The sequence below is a fragment of the Podarcis cretensis genome (genome assembly GCF_951804945.1).
Source record: "Podarcis cretensis genome assembly, chromosome: Z".
In the NCBI taxonomy this organism is placed as follows: Eukaryota; Metazoa; Chordata; class Lepidosauria; order Squamata; family Lacertidae; genus Podarcis; species Podarcis cretensis.
The window spans coordinates 40,528,697-40,548,339 of NC_137184.1; the positions used below are offsets into that span (position 1 = coordinate 40,528,697).

The window sequence follows — 19,643 nt, forward strand, 5'->3', positions numbered from 1 at the left end:
TATTTGTATATAGAATTATGTTCCTCTTTGTACTAGCCTGGGCAATGGCGGAAATGTAAATCCTCCTCGGTTTATTAATTTATTATTCTCAACCTGTTTGTTCACAATCTAGCTGCTCTAGACGACCCCAGATTCAGTTCCTGGGAATCTGCGGGTAGAATTGGGCGAGGCACTGCCATTCCCCTCGTCCCACCCCACCCGCCCTTCAAAAATGGCGCCGAACGCCAAGGAAAGTGGTGAGGCGGGAGGCGCGCAAAGCAGGGAAGGCTGCTCTCGAGTAGATTCTGAGAAAGGTCTTCTTTCGCCCTCTTCACGCCGCGCCTCTTGCAAAGTTTCTTGTTGTGTCTGGAGGCCGGTTGAATCAGGCACGACCCCTTTCTATTAGTAACCAATTTACCCGGGACTAGCCTGGTTCCCCCCGCACCCCAGTCCACTGTATATACTGATGCTAAGCCGCCTGGACATCCGCTCCCTCAAGGCTTGCAATTTGCCCTTAACCTGTAATCGGGATGTATGGCATTTCTACATAGGCAAGAAAATGCTTAAGAGTTTACAAAGCGACAAGTGGGGAAGGAAACTTAATTGCAATTTGTGCTCGGTAGTGGAATTGTCCCCTGCTTGCAACTAGCTATCGGAAATGGACAGTAAAGGAATGCAAAATCTAGCACGCATTGTTTCTTCCACTTAAATGATATTTACAGGGACCTGCATCTGCTTAAAGTACGTTGGAATGCAGGTCACTAACCCTTCCATTCCCGGGGAACGTTCTATTACAAAAACTATTACAAAAACAGGTTGCCCATTTTGGGTCCAGAAGACCCAAAATGGGCAACCTATTGTCTCATTAGTTTTTTTAATTAAAATACGTAGTTAATTAAAATACATAGCATTCTAGTTTACTAAGCAGATAATTGTAAAGAAGTGAATTAGTCATAGTTAGGTGAACCAATATTTTTTTAATATATTTTTTCCCATCAATGCAGTTGCACCCAGTGCAAAATAGATATGCAAGATATGCAACAACCCCAAACTCCAAAGTCAAACCCCAAAGTCATTAACTCTGCAGATAATAAACTCTCCCTTTCTTCTCCTGTAGGTGAGCACTAATTGTGCTAACAATGCAGTAAGCCAAACATTCAAAGGTCACAGAATTTGTCAGCAGGAATTATAGTAATGTCACTGCATATGTCCTCTTGCTTCATGTCAATAGCTCGCATATTTGCAAGCTCCAACAAACAGTAGAATGTTCCTCCTACTTCCTTGCAGCCCATATTATGTGTTAGTTCAAAAAAGCTGATGGTTTTATTTCCAGTTGTGGCAACTTTCTGCTGAAGAATACGGAGCAATTGCTGAGGGGTCTTGTTCCATTCGTGTTCCTCTTCTTCATCCTCGGTTGATTGAATTTCCCCCATTTCACCTAAGAGCTGCGCCTCTGGAGTTGTCTGCAATGGCACCAAAGTCTTCATCCTCGCTTCTGTAGCAGCAACCGCTTGCTCCACATTGTACGGAGGTGAGGCTTTGGAAGCGGCTTCCTGGTAGCTACAGGAGGGTTGCTCCTCATCTGGCACTTCTCGATTTGTCTTTCTCACTTTCTTTTTCGGTTCGGAGGATGGAAGCATTTCGGTACTCTTGAAACCCTTTGTCACACTCGGCTCCCCTCCTGCCCTCTTTTTGGTAGCTGCTGCCGCTGCCGCCTCCTCCTCTGTAGCCACAGTTGGTTTATCCGCAGGTGACGGAGGGAGGTCCACCATGGCCACTTCACTTTCCAAAGGAGCAGCTCCTTCGGCATCCAACATGCTTCCTTCGTCCTCGTCAAAAAGCCCTGCAAAGGGGATCAAGCCATGGTCGCCCTCTCGGAAAATGTCACTCAAGTCGTCCTCACAGTCCATGAGGGAACTTTCATCTCTCGGGTTGACGATAAAGCAGTCTATGATGCTGTCATCTCTCATTAACTCGTTGATAGTTCCCATATCAACACCAAATATATTTGCCTGATACACAGGGATGTTCTCCGTGTTCTCTTCCATAGTAACGCTGCTTTGGTGCCAGCAACGGCGCCTCAAATTTGGAGATTTCTGATAAGGTGGTAGCGTTGTGTCTTTGTCCCAAGGCTACCCAGCGCGTTATGAGCCTCTTTAACAAAGCACGTAGCCTTTTTATTGCAAACCTGAGTAGCACTCAGCAACAGCTGTGCTGAAGCCTCCAAACCAGGAGAGATAATTTGTTTCCCACGCCTCTCTTGTTTGCAACAGCCTGCAGCTAGCCAGACCGAGGCTAGTGCCCTCTTATTTTTTACAATAAATTGAGCATCCGTGGCTCTAAATCTGCAGCCATCTAGTCCTTCAAATACTCTCGCGGAAACCATGCTCCCCCAAATTTCGCTCTATTTTTTCAAACTCTAGTTTCAACGCCCACTTGAGCTCGCTGCACCCCTTGCCATTGCCCGCCTCCACGGCAGGGGGCGCTGCAGGGAGAGAGAGAGAGATGGGGGGGGGGAAAGACGGGCTTTCTTCTTTCTCCCCGCTCCTAGGCAGGCGCGCGGCTCAGCAAGGAAGCTGGCGATAGAGGCTTCCGGTCGGAGCGGCCGCTGGATCTCTGACAGGAGGCTCCGTTTGGAAGCCGGCAGTGATCGCGGAGGAGAATCGCTTCTCTCTCTCCCCCCCCCCCCCAGTTATGGCGGCTCGGCTGAGCCTTCCTGTCGCGGGGCCCGCGGGCGCCTGAGGGACGCGTAGGCCCCGCTGCCTCCGCCATGGCCGGCGAGGAGCCGCAGAAGTTCCTGGCCCCCGACGAGCCCAGCGCCCTCCTCTTCTCCGCGCCGCCCCGCGCGCACGGTGCTGGCGGCGGCCTCGGCTTGTGCGATGAGGGGTCCGCCTGCCTGGACGTCAGCGACTTCGGCTGCCACCTCTCCTCCTGCCACCGCACGGACCCTCTGCGCCGCCTCCACGCCCACAGGCGAGAACGGGGGGGGGGGGCGCGCGAAGGGTGTGTGTGTGGGGGGGGGGAGTGTGTCTTGCGGTGGTCTTGCGGCCCCGTCCCCCGCCTACCTCGCAGGGTTGTTGTGGAGGCTGGGAAGAAATGGAGTGGGAGAGCCGTAAGGGAGTTCGAAGGGACACCAAAGGGCCGTCGATATGGGTGTGAGGGGCTGCGGATCATGCTCGCCCCGAATAGTTTCTCTCTTCCCCCCCCCCCCCCCAGCTTTAAAAAGCCTATTAATACTGCGTGTGAAGCTGTGGGGGAAAGTTAGACGTTTCCTTGTGGGAAGCCCGAATGCCTATTGTAACACCTTCCCTATCTGGAAGAATGAATCGAGGGGGTTATCTTTTGATATCTTCTTCTGCTTCAACATCTAAAGGGCCTCCATAATAATGATAATAATAAATTCTTCTAATGTAACATTTTCAGTAGAAGCCCCCATTTTTGTTTTTATTGATTTCCCATTGGGAAGAATGCAGGTAGGAGAATTCTCTCCACGGGATATTTAAATCCTGCACCCCAAAAGTCTCAGAGCAACACAAATTAATGGCGAGAGGCGGTGGGGGGATTGGTACCAGTCGCATCCGCATTGTGCATTGAAAAGCACATGGTGTTTGGGTACAAGGAGGCTAAGAAGACTGCTGTGGGTGAGGGGACTGTATGGGCTTTTAAAAAAAGTTTTCTTAATAAAACTAAGGAGAGACTAACATATTGGCTTCAATACATTGATGTGGTTGAGGCTGAGTAGAAGCTAGGTAGGTTTGCCACTTCTTTTTTTAATAACCTGCTTGGCATGCAGAAAATTAATAGGCAGAGCTGTTCCCATTGCTGATATATCTGTGCCAGGGAAGGTGTCACTTGTTCAGTTTTTTTATTTGCAGTACTGCTGTTCAGGGCAGAGGAGCAGGGTCAGAAGAGAAGGTGGCAACCCTTTCAGTGGGTAGAGATGGCAGTTTCTTTCTAGCAGAGCTCCTGTGCCCTTAACATATTCCCACGGAAGCCTTTTACACTGTTAATATTTGCACACTAAGCAAGTTTCTGTGCCATTAATATGTTTCCTGAAAAGCAAAAATTCAAGAAGTTCATTTCTTTTTTTGTAGCAGAGTTCATGAAGCCTGCCCTGTCTTGTATCTGGCTCTCATGTATAGGTGAAACTCGAAAAATTAGAATATCATGGAAAAGTTCATTTATTTCAGTAATTCAACTTAAAAAGTGAAACTAATATAGGAGATAGACTCATGACATGCAAAGCGAGATATGTCAAGCCTTTATTTGTTATAATTGTGATGATCATGGCATACAGCTGATGAAAACCCCAAATTAACAATCTCAGAAAATTAAACTATTAAATGAAATTAGCAAAACAAGGATTGAAAATAGAGCAATATTGGACCTCTGAGAAGCAGAAGTGTGCATATATACTGAGTACTTGGTTTGGGCCCCTTTTGCATCCATTACTGCCTCAATGCGGCGTGGCATGGATGCTATCAGCCTGTATCACTGCTGAGGTGTTATGGAAGACCAGGATGCTTCAATGACAGCCTTCAACTCTTCTGCATTGCTTGGTTTCATGTCTCTCATCTTTCTCTTGGCAATGCCCCATAGATTCTCTATGGGGTTCAGGTCAGGCACAGTAATCCCATGGGCACTGAACCAGGTTTTGGTACTTTTGGCAGTGTGGGCAGGTGCCAAAGTCGTGCTGGAAAATAAAGTTAGCATCCCCATAAAGCTCATCTGCAGAAGAAAGCATGAAGTGCTCCAAAATCTCCTGCCAAAAGTACCAAAACCTGGTTCAGTGCCCATGGGATTACTGTGCTTGATTGGCCAGCAAACTTGCCTGACCTGAACCCCATAGAGAATCTATGATATTCTAATTTTTCGAGTTCCACCTGTAGGTACAGAACCCCTGATAGAGAAAATAAACAATGGTAAACTTCAGAAGGGTTCATGGCGGTCATAGAAATCAGTGGGACATTGAAACACACAAATTGCAAGATAAATACTTATAACAATAAAGCATTATACAATACTCAGGAATTTGCTTGGAGGGGGGGTTGTTCTTTTTTTTTTGTATCTTTATTTTAGGTCTGATTATGATTTATGTGGAAATTTTTCAATTTGGTCATGTAATTTTGATGTTTTATTTATGACTACTTTTCTTTGTAGTTGAGCATCCCCCCCCCCCCATTTTGCAAGCCACCATGAGCATGGTTTGAATTATGGAAAGGCTGCATACATATAAAATGGTGTATGAATGTAAACAATTTCAATTTACAGTTATTAACACATCTGGATGCAGCAGCATATTGAAACCTAAAGTTTTGTCTGTGAAGTTCATTTGAAAAAGAGGTGCGTTTACTTCTTTTCTGAAGCCTAGAAAGCTGCTAAGCTTGTGGACTTCTGATGGGATAATGGAGTTTATAGATGGGGTACCATTGCTTAAGAAATATTAACTAGGGGTCTAACTTAGGGCTTATTTTGTCATCCTTCGAGGCCATTGTCTGGCTCACTGTGAGCTGAACATGAACAATCCCTAATCTGCCATGTACCCTTTGTTGCCCCATAACTGGTGCATATTTTGAATGGCTGCTTTGAAGCTCGATGCAAGACATGGGGGGACACAACTTGCTTACTGCATGTTATTGTGCACTCAAGGTCTTAAGCAGATACCTGTCAACAGCTGTTCATCCTGGTGCTTATGTTAGTTGGCTTTTAATTCCAAGTAAGCTAGCAACATTGAATGTTACTGAAATACTAAGGTCAAACGTGACTGCCTTTCTGTTTTGCAGGTGGAACTTGACTTCATGTGGCACGAGTGTAGCCAGCTCTGAATGCAGTGAAGAACTGTTTTCCTCTGTCTCTGTCGGTGACCAGGATGACTGCTTCTCACTTTTGGATGATCAGGACCTGACATCTTTTGATTTGTTCCCGGAGGGTAGTGTCTGCAGCGATGTCTCTTCTTCCATTAGTACATATTGGGACTGGTCAGACAGTGAATTTGAATGGCAGGTAAAAATGCTTTTATAGGCTGTCCCATGCATTAATAAACTGCTGTGGTCTGTATAACAACATTGAAAGCACTGTGTTTCCAGCTAGACAGTAGCCATAAGTCAATGCTACTTTTCCTAACACAGTTGGCTCCCATGTAGGTGTGTTTAGGATTGAAGCCTTAATTTTCCGTATTTAATTCTAGTGTTTTAGTTTGTTGCTGAATGTTGGACTGCATTGCTTCATTCTGAAATTGATTGGATATATGTATTTTTTTGTCTATAAGTTGCCTGGCAGTGACATTGCAAGTGGAAGTGATGTGCTTTCTGACATCATACCCAGTATATCAAGCTCTCCCTGCATGCTCCCAAAAAAGAAAAACAAGCACAGGAATCTTGATGAGCTTCCATGGAGTGCAATGACTAACGATGAACAGGTAAAACCTTTTTGCATTTGGAGACTGCATGCTTGTAAACAAATTTTTAAGGGCTAAATTATTCATAGCAGATAAAACTCTGGTTTGTAACAGTAAGTGCTAATTCTCTTAATTATATAGAAGAGTTTAATTTCTCATGTTTTATTTTTCTGTGGTGTTATTCAAGGTATCTTGAGTTGTGGAAGAGTTGACATTTATACCCTGCCTCCATCTAATAAAAATGTTTTAAAAGCCCCCCAAAGGCCATCCATAATAGACTAAATGGAGGATAAAGCATAACTAGCAGATAGCAACTGGTAGGAAAGAATTGGGGAGGATAGACAGTAAGGCTTGGCTTGTTGTCTAAAGAGAGCAGAGATGATGCTACCCAAATTTCTCTGAGGAGGGCAATCCAAAGGCAGGAGGCTTCAACCAAGAAATCCCTGTCCTCCCTTGAATGTGGGATTCTCAGTGAGCATCATTGGTAACTAACTACCTGTTCCATTGTTTTCTTAGGTGGAATATATTGAATATCTGAGTCGTAAAGTCAGCATGGAGATGGGGCTTCGAGAGCAGCTTGACATCATTAAAATTATTGATCCCACAGCTCAGATTTCTCCTACAGACAATGAGTTTATTATCGAACTAAATTGCCTCACTGATGAAAAGCTGAAACAGGTATGTGAAACTGAGCTTGAGATTCTTTTTAAACCAACTATTTGTCTTATTCTAGTATGCATGATCTTGCTGCATACTTCTATAAACAGTAACAATTAGTTGTTAATTTAAGGGCAACTGAAAGACTTAATGCATTTTATTTTGGAATGAGCTCTCATAAGGTAAAGCCCTCTTTGTTGGGCCCCTCAAGAGTAAGAATACATACTTCTACAATTGTGTCGGGTTGTTCCATCCCTTTCGTTCTCCATCAGATTTTTGTTGTTACTCATATGTGTTTACTTGAAAACATTTCCACAATACCTTGCTTAATAAAGAGATGCTTAGTGAAGGTAGTGGCCTGTGGATATCCTCGTCTATCAGCATACTCTCTGGAGATGGGGATCCTTGAATATCCTGGTCCCAGGCTACTTAGGGCTTTAAAGTATATTGAAAAGGAGGGGAAGTCATTGGTGTTGGTGGGTGAGCATCTACTCTTGGGTTTTCCTTTCTTTCTGCAGCAGAGTTCCTTTTACAGAAAAGTTTCCCTGCATCTTTTACTTCTTTACAGCAGCAGCATTGCAGCTCTTAGTGAAATTCCCATTACAGGAATAAACACCACTTGGTTCTGTTTCTCAGAGCCTTAATTGTTTACAAAACTTTACACTGGTCATTTAATAAAGAAAACAAATAAAGCAACATAATCTTTTTCTCTTTTAGCTATCCAGCCAGAGACCTAATGCTGACTCCTTCACATACTCATTTACACTGACCCAGACTTAGTTGAGCACCTGTTGCTGGGGAAATTTTCTGTTCAAGACCATTTTCAAAAGTTTCTTCTAGAATATTCCAGCCATTGGACCTGGTAAAGCACCTGTGTGTCTAGTAGGGTTCCCCCTGTAGTTGCTTTTAAAACCAACTGAAGTTTCTGAACAATCTTCATATAGCATCATGTGGACCATACAGCACTAATTCAGGCCCCATCTGCAGTAGATATTCAAAGCAGTATCATACAACTTTAAGCAGTCATGGCTTTCCCCCAAAGAATCCTGGGAGCTGTGGGGTTTTGTTTTTTAAGGGTGCTGAGAATTATTAGGGGATTCCTGTTCCCCTCATAGAGATGCAATTCCCAGACTTTCTTGGGGAGAAAGATTGATTGCTTAACCACCTAGGAATTTTAGTTCTGTGAGGGGAACAGGAGTTTTCCTAATAATTCTCAGCACCCTTAACTAACCGCAGTGCTCAAGATTCTTTGGCCAGAAGCCATGATTAAATTGGTATAATAGTGCTTTGGATCGAAACAAAATAAAAAAATTCCTTCCAGTAGCACCATAGAGACCAACTAAGTTTGTTATTGGTATGAGCTTTCATGTGCATGCACACTTCAGCCCATACCAATAATAAACTTAGTTGGTCTCTAAGGTGCTACTGGAAGGAGTTTTTTTTATTTTGTTTCGACTACGGCAGACCAACACTGCTACCTACCTGTAACTAGTGCTTTGGATGTTATTGTGTGGATGTGGCCTCAGTCTTTTGAAGGCCAGGTGTACCCAAGCACTTGCCACTTCGACTCTTCGCCTTGACTTCTTTCTTTGTGTGTTTAGGTCAGAAATTATATCAAGGAGCATGGCCCCCGGCAGCGGTCTGCAAGGGAGAACTGGAAGCGAAGCAGCTACAGTTGTGGCAGTGCCAGTGGAGTGAGCGGTGCCAGCGCCAGCAGCAGCAGCGCCAGCATGGTCAGCTCAGCGAGCAGCAGCGGTTCCAGCATTGGCAACTCTGGTTCAAACTCCAGCGCTAACATGAGCCGGGCTCACAGCGACAGCAACTTATCTTCAAGTGCTACAGAGCGAATCAGGGATTCAAAAGTAAAGCTTCAGATTCAGATGGACTTTGAAAAAACCTTATTAGTATACTTTGAATCATTGCAGTTAAAATGTAAATGCAATTACATGTTGCAAAAGCTCAATGAATGTTATTTTTTGAGGATTCCGGAGAAAAGGGTAGCCCACCTTTCCTGTAGGTAACTTGCAGCTTAATGAGCTCTAGCGCTCTTTTATTTTGCCATCAGATTTGAAAGTATGGAATAAGAGCTAAAACAGCTTAAGCAAACAAGTTCAGTATTTGTTAGCATTGTGGACAATTGAATTTTGAAAGATTAGCACTTTCAGTATAGCACCATCAATTTCAATTACTCATATTTCTTCAGGGAAGCCATAGGATACTCCTGACCCCAAAGGGAAACTAGCTGTTAACTTTGGATTGTAGTCAAAGAAAATGTCATTAAGATTTCTCTATTTTGTTTTCTTTTTAAATTTTTATATCTATACAATCAAAGGTGAAGGAAAGCAGCCATTCCCAAGTCGAGTCACGTTATGAACCAAAGAAAGCAATGAATATGGTCTTATGTTGTTAAATTTATAGCTCCAAAAAAGAAATTGTTGGTTTTTTGGATTTATATACCACCCTTCCTCCTCAAGATGCCCAGGGCAGGAAACAGATATGCAACTTAAAAAAGAAAGCAAAGCAAAAACATTCTAAAACTGTTTAAAACATTAGGAAATCAGTTACAGTTACATTATTCCATCCCATCATTACAGGATTGCCAGAAACAAATATTCTTCAGCCACCAAATGTCTGGGCAAACAGGAATGTTTTCAAATTCCTCCTGAAAATTAATAACGGTAGAGACAAATGGGCCTCACTAGGGAGGCATTCCAAAGCCAGGGAGCCACCACTAAAAAGGTCCTGTCACCCATCTTGCTATAAATCTGCTTTCATGCAGATTTCTGTAAAGAGTCCTTTCTCACTGAACTTTGTGTAGGGAGGATAGAGTTGGCATATCTCTGTGGGTGGAGCCTTCCAGCATCATCAGATTATTGCCATATGTAACTGGATATTACGAGGCATGTAGAAGAGGGTTCCTTTCTTCCTCTTCCATCCCAGTAAAAGATGCTTACCTGAAAATATTGGATTCGTTTTTGGCTGTATACACAACATCTGTTTAAAGCACATCTCCCCACCCTAGATGGAACTGTGGTTTAGAGCTATGATGCTCAGTATCCTTAACAAACTACAGTTCCCATAATTCTTGGGGGAGGGGTGCTTTAAATGTATTGTATGTACAAAGTCCTAGTTAAATATGTGCCTTGTTTTACAGTGGTGTGTACAGTTTTGTGTAGAGACTGGGATTGACTTTGGCCATTTCCTTTATTTTGACAGAAACGTTCTAAACAGCGCAAGCTTCAGCAAAAGGCTCTGCGCAAGAGACAACTGAAAGAGCAACGGCAGGCTCGAAAGGAGAGACTGAGTGGTTTGTTCCTTAATGAAGAGGTTCTTTCCTTAAAAGTCACTGAGGACGACCATGAAAGAGATGTGGATGTCTTGATGTGACAGGGGTGATTTTTTATTTTATTTTAAATCAGTGTTCTTTCTAAGCCTTAAGCCTATTATATTGTTTACATATACTTTTACCAAAATTTGGATTGGAGCTGGGACAAGTTAGCCTGTGTCCCTCATCTATAGTTTAAAAGCAAAAAAAAGGCATGTGATAAGAGATTAAGAGGATACTTTTAAAAAAAGAAAAGAAACTAAGGCTAATTTATTTTGCATTCAATTATCTGTGAGTACTTTACTGAAAAGTTTGCATTTCGTTTGTAATTCCGCCTTAACCAGATAGATATAATAGTTGTTCTTTGGGTAAGAGTATTTCCCCCTCTACCTGCTTTTTGGCCTGAATGGCTTAATGTTATTTTCTTTAAAAAACAAAACAAAAAACTGCAACTCCATTAATAGTTACTGGGTGACATGTTCTCCCAGTGGACGTGGCAGGATTGCCCTTCCTTCTCCCCCCGTGCCCTCCCCATCTGCTCTGAAGGATCCCTCAGTTTTTGCAGAGCAGATTTTGGGAATGTTGGGGAGGGCTACAAGGGCAAGTCCTGTTTGCACAAGCAAGACACTACAGTTTGACATCGCACATTTTTGTTCCTACTGCAATCATATCAAGGCTTTAAGGCTACACAAAATCATTTTTAGATTTATTGAAATAATTTTTATTTACTTTTTATTTTGCCCTATGCCCATAGAACTCAGGGCGGTTCACCACATAAAATTACAATAAAAAAAGAATACATAATAAAAACAGAAACAAAGAAACCCCAATAATCCTCCCATGGCTTCATTTACTGCAGGGACTGGGGAACCTTTTAAGCCAAATGCACCCCATGACTAACGTATACGTGGCCCACAAGGGACTATTGAACCTGCGTTTCTGCTTGCCAGGGAATTCAAAACCAGGCAGGCAGAAAGTGCTTGCAAGTGCCTGTCAGGCCATGAAATATGGCTACATATAGCCGGGTGGGTCATTCATGGTGTGAAGGCCTGATGTGGTGTTACAAAGCAATAGGACAATCTGGTGAAGAAAACTTCTAGAAACAAATTCACATTTCCTCCCTCTAGATGCATGTGTCTATATGTTCAAAATCACTGTAGTGTCATGTGCCTTAAAATTTATTTGAGACCTTTTCTTTAAAGTGAAGGTTTTGAGGAGAACATTGCAAAATTGAAATTAAGCAGATAACATTTTCCTGATGTTTCAAAAAGATAATAATGTTTATTTCTCAAAGCCCTGTTCAGCTTTTTTGGGGAAAAAGGCAACGGTTGAGAGATTTCCATCCTGACCTTATGTTTTTGCATAAAACCACATATTTCTTTATTCAGCTTCATGGTTAAAGTGATCTCATTTGGTTAATATTTATGAGTGGCTTCATGCTATAACAGAGTTAAGCAGATGTGTTTAAAAGACCCGTTTCACATCTTCATTACTACTGCCTCTACATTGTTTAGCTTTCATAGCGTGAATCTGTGGTAGATGCACTAAATTCAGCGTTATGTGCATCCTCCGATACCAGCTAGGAAGCACCTTCTTCCATTTCCGCCTAACCTCTGTTTATTTCACTTGAAGTGTTTTCGAACTGGTTAGTGTAAGCTACCGTTTGTCTAAAGAAGCTAACTCAAAGGTTGGTTTCTGATCTTGGCTCTTTTGCATAAACCATGGTTAAAAGCAACCGTAGTTCCCAACTCAGGTGAATGTGGCAAACTCTGGTTAGCTTAAAACTGAAGTGGATGTTACTGATCTCTGTACGGCCGCACAGGATAAAGAGATAGAAATGGGGAGCAGGTTCATGCATGTAATGCTAAGCTGTAGTTTAATGTTTCTGAATCACATCTAACTTTTAGGAACTGATGATACTGTGGGTGAATTTCAAGTAGTTACAAGTGTTGGACATTCACTAGATAAAGGGATTTCTGCTTTAAAAGTGGTTCTTAATGATGTGATACTCCTGGCTCTAATTCTAAAAAGTTTCTACTAAAGTCTTGTTTCATTAGGCAATCACACATAACACACACACATACCCCTCCCCCAAAGCAGGAAACATTTGTTTTGAAGTAGCTCATAGCTCACAGGTAAAATACTTTGGAGTAAATAGGATAAGACCACAGCCAAAGCTCATCATTATGACAATTTTTATGAGTGTTTGATCTATTTTGCCTCCCTCCTAGATCTTGATTTTTGTAGCTGAATGGTTGCATAACACTTTATAGTTTCCCTTTAAACCCCCACCCCCATTAATGTCCATTTTATTGAGCACATAATGTACTGTGTTTAAGGTGCTTCTCTGTCTAAACTGAACACACTGGTCACTCAGTGAACATTCATTTTGCATTAAACTAGCATTGTAAGTGATAATGAAACTATAGCTGAGCCCCCACCCCATTCATACACACTTGTTATAGAATGGAAGCAAGTTGGGGGGTCTGCTTGGTAGACTTTTGTCTGGGTCCTATTTATCTTGAATGCTTTACAAGAAGCATAAATAATTTAACTAGTGCAAGTGAGCAAATACACAATTCACCTTCTTTGGAATTGCTGATCTCACAAAGCTTAGAAGGAGCACTGAAAACTTGATTGGAAAAAAGTTGTTCTCTTAGCCTAATAAGATCTCTAATAAGATCTTGTTCTTGCATCTGCATTGGTTTCATTTTCCGATAGAAATGTTTTGACTGAAATAAAGCAGTGAAATTTGTGTAAGGCAGGATATAGGATGCTATACCCTGGTTCTGTTCAAAATGCTCGCTGAAGTTGGCGATCTCAACATTTAAGATGATCTTGTGGTTCGCAATAAGTTTTTGTTTTGTTTTTTCTGTATGTTGGTCAAAGAAAACCATAGAGAATTTCTCACACAAATATTACATCAGATTGTATATATGACTTAAAAACCCCTTAAGGCTTGTAGAAAATCTTATAGGACATTAGCCAAATTTCTTACTAATGCTGAAATAAAAGGACCTATTAGCGCTCATATTTTCCCCACCCCCTTGACACACCTGCCTTCTAAATATTAGCATGCTGTTGACTTTCTTCCTTTTTGCAAACAGGTTTTCCCAGTAGATCAGATTCTCATCACTTATCTGGAAACCTTAACTTGTGGGTGACTAGCCTGTGGCCCTCCATATGCTGTTGGGCTGCAACTCCGCTGATCCCTCAGGCTGATGGGAGGTGAAGTCCAACTACACCTGGTGGTTGCACAGTTTAGCCACTTCAACATGTTCCATCTTGGATCAGTAGTATTATACTCCCTGTGTCTTGCAGATTATTTTGGATTATTATTTGTCATGTTGGCCAAAATCAGTGCAGCAGGGGGGCAATTAACATTATAACCTGAGCTGTTACCAGATCATGTGCATCATACTGGATCAGAATGCATTGGGTGTGTGTGTGATGGTTTGTGACCGGGGGGGGGGGGAGATTAGGGAGATGCAGGGAGCATCAAATATGTTCAGAAACATGGTTGAGAGTTGCTTTGTAAGGGCCAATGGCATTGGCATTCTGAGGATGTGTGCTTCATAACCAAAGCAAAGAAGATGTATACCTTTGGCAATATACTTCAGATGGTCTTAAATACAAATAGATATATTAAATCTGGACTATTTTCCAGGTTCTCTGCAAAAGTGTATTGTATGCTGAAATGCACATGTACATACAACTGTTTGCTGTACATTCTGTATCTGCTCACTATGATGTTTGTGGAAAACTCTGTTCTTTCTTTATTTTTTGATGTTGTGAAGGTTTTTTCCCAATAGGGTACTGTTTTACTTTTCTCCCCCTTAAGCCCTTAATTGTACTTTAAATTAGTGGATATGATAGTTTGGAATAATATTAAAAAGAAACATAATAATGCAACTATATGTGTTCAGTGCCATACTTGGATTGTTCCTACAGATAAATGGATTATGTGTACTATACGGTCATTGCATATGGTGCTTTGCAGAGTGAGTCAGGAAACACAGATAGATCTCTCTTCTCAAGAAGCTTACAACCTGATTCCTATTAAGTCAGACCACTGATTTACCAAGTTCAGTATCATCATGGACTGGTAGCAGCTTTACAGTGTTTCTGCAGCGCTCTTCCTATTGTCTTTAATTGCAACACCTTTTCCCAGGGACAGGGACTGGTGGAAATGACAGAATTGGTGTGTCAGCATGGGCCCTCCTCAGCCTCGACATCTACCCAACAGTACCAACTACTTAATGCTGCCAGAAGGAATTTTTAAAAACGTGCTGTACAGTGGTACCTCGGGTTACCTACGCTTCAGGTTACAGACTCCGCTAACCCAGAAATAGTGCTTCAGGTTAAGAACTTTGCTTCAGGAGGAGAGCAGAAATTGTGCTTCGGCGGCGCGGCAGCAGCGGGAGGCCCCATTAGCTAAAGTGGTGCTTCAGGTTAAGAACAGTTTCAGGTTAAGTACGGACCTCCGGAACGAATTAAGTACTTAACCTGAGGTACCACTGTGCTGTTTTTCTCTTAATTTGCTTGCAAGCACCTTTAGTTTCCACTAGAGGGCATGCTGCAACCACACAAATAGTAAGCCCTTGGTTTAAAAAAGCAAAAGTTATTGCTATGTATGAAGTAGGTGCAGATAAAAAATTGCTGGAATGCAAAACCACTCAGAGCAGAATTCTAGACACATAAAAAGGTGTTTGCCTGTTTGCTTTCTCCATGAGAATGTCGAAGGTAAAGTAAATCAGTTTACATTAACAGATGATAAAATGCATATGTGATTACTTTTGCACGTGTGCACCCCCCCACCCCCCCGGACATACTTGTGTGGACCATCCTTTAAATATCAAATAGTATGTGTATTAGCATAAGGATCCTTGGAAGATGATACTGGGCAGCTTCTGTAAGTAAAGGTTAAATGGTGTTTTTAAATATGTTCTAGCAAAATGAGATCATGCTCTACTGGTGGCATCTAATTAATATGCCAAATGTGAAGTCTGAAAGACAACTAGATCTGGAGGCCATTTAGGTCAGCACTCTGCCAGATAGTGTCCAGTAGCTCCTGTCTTAAGACCAGTTCCCAAACTCACCGCACCTGCTGGACCACTTACAAATTGGTTACTGATTTTATTATTATCATTATCATTGCCTGTTGTAGCAATTGTAATGCACTGTGCTCAATGGCTCATGGTTTTTAATTGTATTTTTATTGAGTATTACTTTTTTATCGTATTGTAATTTGAACGCCATAGAATAAAAATTGTAATACGGAGCAATAAGTCTTATACAATGTATAAGATAAAAAGAGGCAATACAAATACAATTAAGAATCAATATGGATGTTTAATGTGGACATGTTGTGGATCACCTGAATGAAGCTTTTGGGCCACAGATCACAGTTTAGGAACCCCTTTCTAAAGATAGAGCACCATCTTAGTTTCCTGGTACTTTCCAAAATACGGGTACGATAGCCTAAAAGAGGCACAGTGAAACATTAGAGAAGGGGGCAAGGGAAGACTATGTCATTATTTCAATTACACATGTTTAGGCTGAGTTGCAATAAGAACCAAGGATTAGGCACTAGGTTAAAAGGTAAAGGTAAAGGTACCCCTGCCCGTACGGGCCAGTCTTGACAGACTCTGGGGTTGTGCGCCCATCTCACTTAAGAGGCCAGGGGCCAGCGCTGTCCGGAGACACTTCCGGGTCACGTGGCCAGCGTGACATCGCTGCTCTGGCCAGAGCCAGAGCCAGAGCCGCACACGGAAACGCCATTTACCTTCCCGCTGGTAAGCGGTCCCTATTTATCTACTTGCACCCGGAGGTGCTTTCGAACTGCTAGGTTGGCAGGCACTGGGACTGAGCAGCGGGAGCGCACCCCGCCGCAGGGATTTGAACCGCCGACCTTTCGATCGGCAAGCCCTAGGCGCTGAGGCTTTAACCCACAGCGCCACCTGGGTCCCAGGCACTAGGTTAGCATCTCCCAAATTATTGATCCCCCTTGGGGTTGATGGGGCACTGCAGGAGTTGAATAAGGACATGAAGCAGTTACTCTGTCACTGAGATGCAGCCGTTCAAAGGAAACCTATTTTAAACGATGAGGGAGAATGATCAGTGGATATAGGAAGCTGTCACAAACCAGGTATCCACCTGTCTCAGTACTGTCTACTCTGGGGCTGTTTTTAAGCACATAGCTTCCTGCAGAGAACCCTGGAAACCGTAGTTTGCACTGAACACAGCTATAATTCCCAGCATCGACAACAAACTACAGTTCCCAGAATTCTTTGGGGGGTGAGCCATGTGCTTTAACTGTGTATGCAGACTGGGAGAGCCTGGGAGTAGCTTTCCAGGGTTTCGGGCAGAGCTCTTTCCTGCCACTTGCTGCCTCATCCTAATTGGAGATGCCAGGGACTGAATCCGAGACCTATTTTCCATTCAAAGCATGTGCACGAATACTGGCTCTCTCAGTTGGACAAACCCATGTTTAGGTGTGTATGTCCACCCACCTTAAAGGCTTAAAAGAATCAGTGCCGGTTGCATCTTGGGAAGAGAGAGAATTATGTAGCCAGGGTGCCACTATCACCAAGAAGACCCACTGCCACATGGTGAATTTCAGCTGCCCATGGTAGAGCTGCAAGGACCTCCCCACAAGATCTCTGGACAGATCTTTAAGGGATCCCCACAAGATCTCTGGACAGATCTTTAAGGGAGAAGACACACTCCTTTAGGTATCCAAACCTTGTGTTGTTTAAGGACTTTATAAGCCAACGTAAGAACCCTGAATTTGGCTCCATAGTGGATTGGCAGTCAGCATGCTCCTTTCAGAACGGATGTTCTGTGTAATTCTTAGGACAAATCCACTTCCTTCTTTCCAAACCAGTAGATCTGGGGAAAAGGGAAAAAACAAAAACCAGTTGAAAGGAACCAGCTGCGTTTCGTCCAGCTGCAAAACAGTCGATCATAATGCCCTAGAACAAATCCACTCACTGACCGATAAAACTATTTGCAGACTGATAAAATGAGTAATTTATGGTGCTGAATACCTTGTTGGTGAATGTATTAAAATTCTGAAATATATCTGTCTGCCTGGAAATTACAGTTAATGCAATTCCATATAATGCTTGAATTCATTTATATATTTGCACAGCATGCTACCAGATAAAAAGTGCCAAAATGTGTATAAGGAGGTCATCACTTGAGCTTAATTGCACACAAATTTCCGGCAGACTGTGATGTTTAAGACCAACAACAACAGCCCGAGAGCGAGAATTAATGCATTAGCCCATAAATGGAGAGCTTATACTTGCATGACAAGGGCCACATCGTCTCTAAAGGAGCTTAGTAACATTGATTTGTGATTAATCATTTTACTTAATGACTCATCTGTGATCACAGTGCAAGGAAAATGTCATGTTTGCTTAGTTGCATGAAGTCCATTTATCTTACATTCATCCAGCCTATGTTGGGCTGTCAATATGCTTCGGCTATACAGTTGTGAAAGATGGATGTTGGGGTGTTTGTTAATGTGGATATTGGACACCCTACCTCTTCTTTCCAATGTGCCTTCCATTGTCCAACTGTAATCACATGGTACACACCAATGTAGCACTGCTGCTCTCTTCTCTATAGATAACTGAATGGGAATGGGTTACAAGCTTGTATCTGTTTAATGCCAGTCCTACCATTTGGCAGAGAGAAGCAAGCAATTCTTTCTGCAGATGCTGGGGGACAGTGGTGGTGGGTAATCCCACTGGCTGTTCCTCCTGAGTTTTTTTTAGTCATCCCCTTCTGTTGCAGTGCAGTTCACTCCTAAACTAGCTTGCTGCTTCAGGTGCAGAAGAGGATGCTATCCCACCACTTGTGTTGATGTAAGATTCAAATGCCCATCCAAATGGTTTTTGTACATGGAAGGGGGAGGAGGCACCACCTTGTCCTTCACCTTAGGAAGCAAAATGTCCTGGGCTGGCCCCATGTGCATCTCTTTCCTTCATCATGGTTTAGTATGAATGCGTGTTCCAATCCAACCATGGTTAAGATCAACCAGAGAAGGAGCAGGGCATGCATGTATACCTGAAGGAGCATCTCCACCCCCATTGTTCTGCCTGGACACTGAGGTCCAGCGCCAAGGGCCTTCTGGCAGTTCCCTCATTGCGAGAAGCAAAGCTACAGGGAACCAGGCAGAGGGCCTTCTCGGTAGTGGCTCCCGCCCTGTGGAACACCCTCCCACCAGATGTCAAAGAGATAAACAACTACCTGACATTCAGAAGACATCTCAAGGCAGCCCTGTTCAGGGAAGTTTTTAACATGTGATATTTTAGTGTATTTTTGGTTTCTATGGAAGCCGCCCAGAGTGGCTGGGGAGGCCCAGCCAGATGGGCGGGGTATAAATAATAAATTATTATTATTATTATTATTATTATTATTATTATTATTCTAGAGAAGAAGGAGGGAGAAGTCTGCAGGCCTCTCTTGAGGAGCACTTAATTGTTACTAAGAGTGAGTTCTTCCGTCTGCTGTTAAGTATGCACATTCCTCAGAGATTCTGTAGCAGCTTCCTACAGAGCTTGGCACAGAACTGGACTTGGTTTGCATCTCTAGCGAATGATTTCATGCACAGAAATTTATCCTTTTATGATCTAATACTGTGGTTCCCAATTAGGGATCCGGGGGTCCGCAGAATGCACCCTGGGGGTCCGCGGCACCATCCCCTGCTGGGGGACTCACTTATCTTGTTAATTGCACAGTGAAAGCCTTCCATGGGCCACCCCAGCCTCTGCTTGCGACCAATGCCTGCTTGCTTGCATATGCAGTTATTTTTACATACAGAAGTGTGTTGGCTGTCAAGGATGAAAATACTGAAGCGATTCTTTGAGTTACGTGATGAAGTATGACTTTTTCTGAAAATTTCCATGTGATCAGTTGAACGACTTTGTGTGGTTGTGTATGGTAGCCTACTTAGCAGATGTTTTCACATACTTTAAGACTACTTCAAGGTAGTGATGTGAATATTTTCTACGCTGAAGATAAGATTGAGGCAGTGATTAAAAAAATAAGGTTATGGGCAAGCTGAGTAGAAGGTGGAAGCCTCATTAACATCCCAACACTGGAGACCACTGACAAAGAATTGATACCAGAAGATTACTTTCCTGCACCAAATCCTGAAAACTCATGGATAAGGAATGTGGTGATGTACAACTAACAGCTCTGTCTGCGGAAGTGCAATAGGCACTTGTTGACGTAACTTGTGACGGTTCATTGAAATCATTTTTCAAAGAATGT

At 42.8% G+C, this 19,643-nt stretch overlaps 1 protein-coding gene across 1 annotated transcript; it reads left to right on the forward strand.

Moving 5' to 3' along the window:
- Positions 1-2,597: 2,597 nt before the first annotated feature.
- On the forward strand, positions 2,598-14,270 carry FAM199X (family with sequence similarity 199, X-linked). The gene is made up of 6 exons (XM_079962878.1): positions 2,598-2,952; positions 5,763-5,982; positions 6,248-6,397; positions 6,893-7,054; positions 8,635-8,895; positions 10,250-14,270. Exons 1-6 carry the CDS (start codon positions 2,750-2,752, stop codon positions 10,418-10,420), a joined length of 1,167 nt encoding a protein of 388 aa, XP_079819004.1. The 5' UTR covers positions 2,598-2,749; the 3' UTR covers positions 10,421-14,270.
- Positions 14,271-19,643: the final 5,373 nt, after the last annotated feature.